This window comes from Otolemur garnettii, unplaced genomic scaffold (genome assembly GCF_000181295.1).
Source record: "Otolemur garnettii isolate 467f Iridium unplaced genomic scaffold, OtoGar3 scaffold00144, whole genome shotgun sequence".
NCBI lineage: Eukaryota > Metazoa > Chordata > Mammalia > Primates > Galagidae > Otolemur > Otolemur garnettii.
Window position 1 is genome coordinate 2214008 of NW_003852539.1, and position 1883 is coordinate 2215890.

At 45.7% G+C, this 1883-nt stretch overlaps 1 protein-coding gene across 1 annotated transcript; it reads right to left on the reverse strand.

The window, feature by feature from the left end:
- Positions 1 to 427: 427 nt before the first annotated feature.
- On the reverse strand, positions 428 to 1054 carry LOC100966399 (nucleoside diphosphate kinase B-like). Its single transcript, XM_012810871.1, has 2 exons — positions 772 to 1054; positions 428 to 660 (listed from the first exon to the last, which is right to left on the reverse strand). The coding sequence occupies exons 1-2, from the start codon at positions 1042 to 1044 to the stop codon at positions 622 to 624; spliced, it is 312 nt and encodes a 103-aa protein (XP_012666325.1). The 5' UTR covers positions 1045 to 1054; the 3' UTR covers positions 428 to 621.
- Positions 1055 to 1883: the final 829 nt, after the last annotated feature.

Below are 1883 nucleotides of genomic sequence, written 5' to 3' on the forward strand. Positions count from 1 at the left end.
CCAGCAGCTGGGATTAAATGAGCTAATGGCTGACGTGCTCAGCTCAGGGCCTGACGTGCAGTGAGTTCCCAGCAGCGATAGCTATTCCCAGCGTAGTAAGGTAAGTGCTGAGAAAGCAGTGACTGTCAACATGGCCAGAGAAGGGGTGCAGGACATGACTTCAAACCATGTTCTACACAAATGGTTGAAGGACAGCTTTCCTCAGCCTGCAGAGCAAGAAAGATCCAGAGGCAGAAGTAGATATCTGCTATTTATGCCCTCCAGGATTTAGTCACCCGTCTCCTAGTAAAAGGTTTCCCCAAATTTCCATTGAGAAACCGCCTCTCCCTCATTTAAACACCAAGGAGTTGGGGTAAGTTGCCCTGGTTCAGTTATGCAATTCAAAAGAAAATAATACTGCACTGTAAAATTAGTGTAAAGAAATCCAAATTATGCTTTAAAAAAGAATAATCAATCCTATTGCTTCCAAGTCAATGGAATGAAGATCTATGTCCAGGGACACACCAAGCAGTGTTGAAGGGGACTGCTGCTTTGTTCACCTCTTATTCATGGACCCAGTCATAAGCGCAGGACTTGTAGTCAAGCCATTCTTCAGGCTTAGACCACAGGCTGATTTCTTTTTCAACACTTTTTACTGAGTTGCTGCCATGAATGATGTTCCTGCCAACTTGAATGCAAAAGTCCCCATGAATGGTGCCTGGCTTAGAATCTGCTGGATTAGTCTCCAAGTATCACTCGGCCTGTCTTTACCACATTCAGCCCCTCCCAGACCACAGCCACAACAGGGCCTGAGTTCATGTACTTCACCAGTCCAGGGAAGAATGGGCGGTCTTTCAGGTCAATGTAGTGCTGCTTCAGGTGTTCCTCAGAGGCTCGAAAGAACTTCATGGCCATGAGGCGGAATCCCTTCTGCTCGAAGGACTTGATGATCTCACCCACCAGGCCACGCTGCACGTCCAGCTTGATGGGGATGAAGGTGTGCTTGAGGTTGGCCATGGTCTGGAAGGCTGGCGGGCCGGCCAGCAGTGGTGCTGAGCTGTGCATGGAAGCCGAGATCTGGGCCTCCCCTCCTTTTCCTCTTCACATCAAAGTCTCTCAAATTTTGAGCTAGTGTCTTTATTTTTGTTTTTTGTTTTTTCTTTTTTTTTGAGGCAGAGTCTCAAGCTGTCACCCTCTGTAGATGCCGTAGTGTCACAGCTCACAGCAACCTTCAACTCTTGGGTTTAAGCAATTCTCTTGCCTCAGCCTCCCAAGTAACTGAGACTACAGGTGGCAGCCACAACACCCGGCTATTTTTTGGTTGCAGTTGTCATTGTTGTTTTAGCAGGCTCGGCCAGGTTTGAACCCTCCACATACCTACCTACTGAGCTACGGGCACCACCCTGAGCTGGTGTCTTAAACACACAAGCTGTCCTTTTGTTAGATCATTCAGTACTGGCTTGTAACAGATATTATATCCCACCTCACTCTCAGTGATCTAACTTAGCATACTAGCATTCCAGGTTTATATACAGATGAGGGAACTGAAGCTCACAGAGGTGGTAGGAAGTGACTTGCTAAACTTATTAGGTTAAATTATTTAACATACTTAGGATAGTATTGCACACATAGTAAAAGATATTTTAGTATTAGCTCAAAGAAAACCAGAAAAATTTTAAAGCATCTTAAAGAGCTAAAAATATTTCTGTCTGGTTCCACCCAGTCATTTAGACCCAGATTGCCTGTTGCCCACTTCTTGCTGCTCTTCTGTTCATGATCCCAGCCTGATGAGCCACTACAGGTGCTCAGAGTCCAAGCCAGAATTTTTTTTTTCTTATTCTGTCTTTGCAGAGTGGAAGTTGGATCACGAATACCTCCATGTCCAGCTCTTGGGAAGAAGAGAC

Bases quoted from the DNA above. Each gene is read 5' to 3' on its own strand.
- LOC100966399 (XM_012810871.1), bottom strand. From the start codon at position 1,044: ATGCACAGCTCAGCACCACTGCTGGCCGGCCCGCCAGCCTTCCAGACC. The intron at 661-771 runs GTCTGGGAGGGG...TCAAGTTGGCAG, and splicing joins CAGGCCCTGTTGTGGCTGTG to GAACATCATTCATGGCAGCA.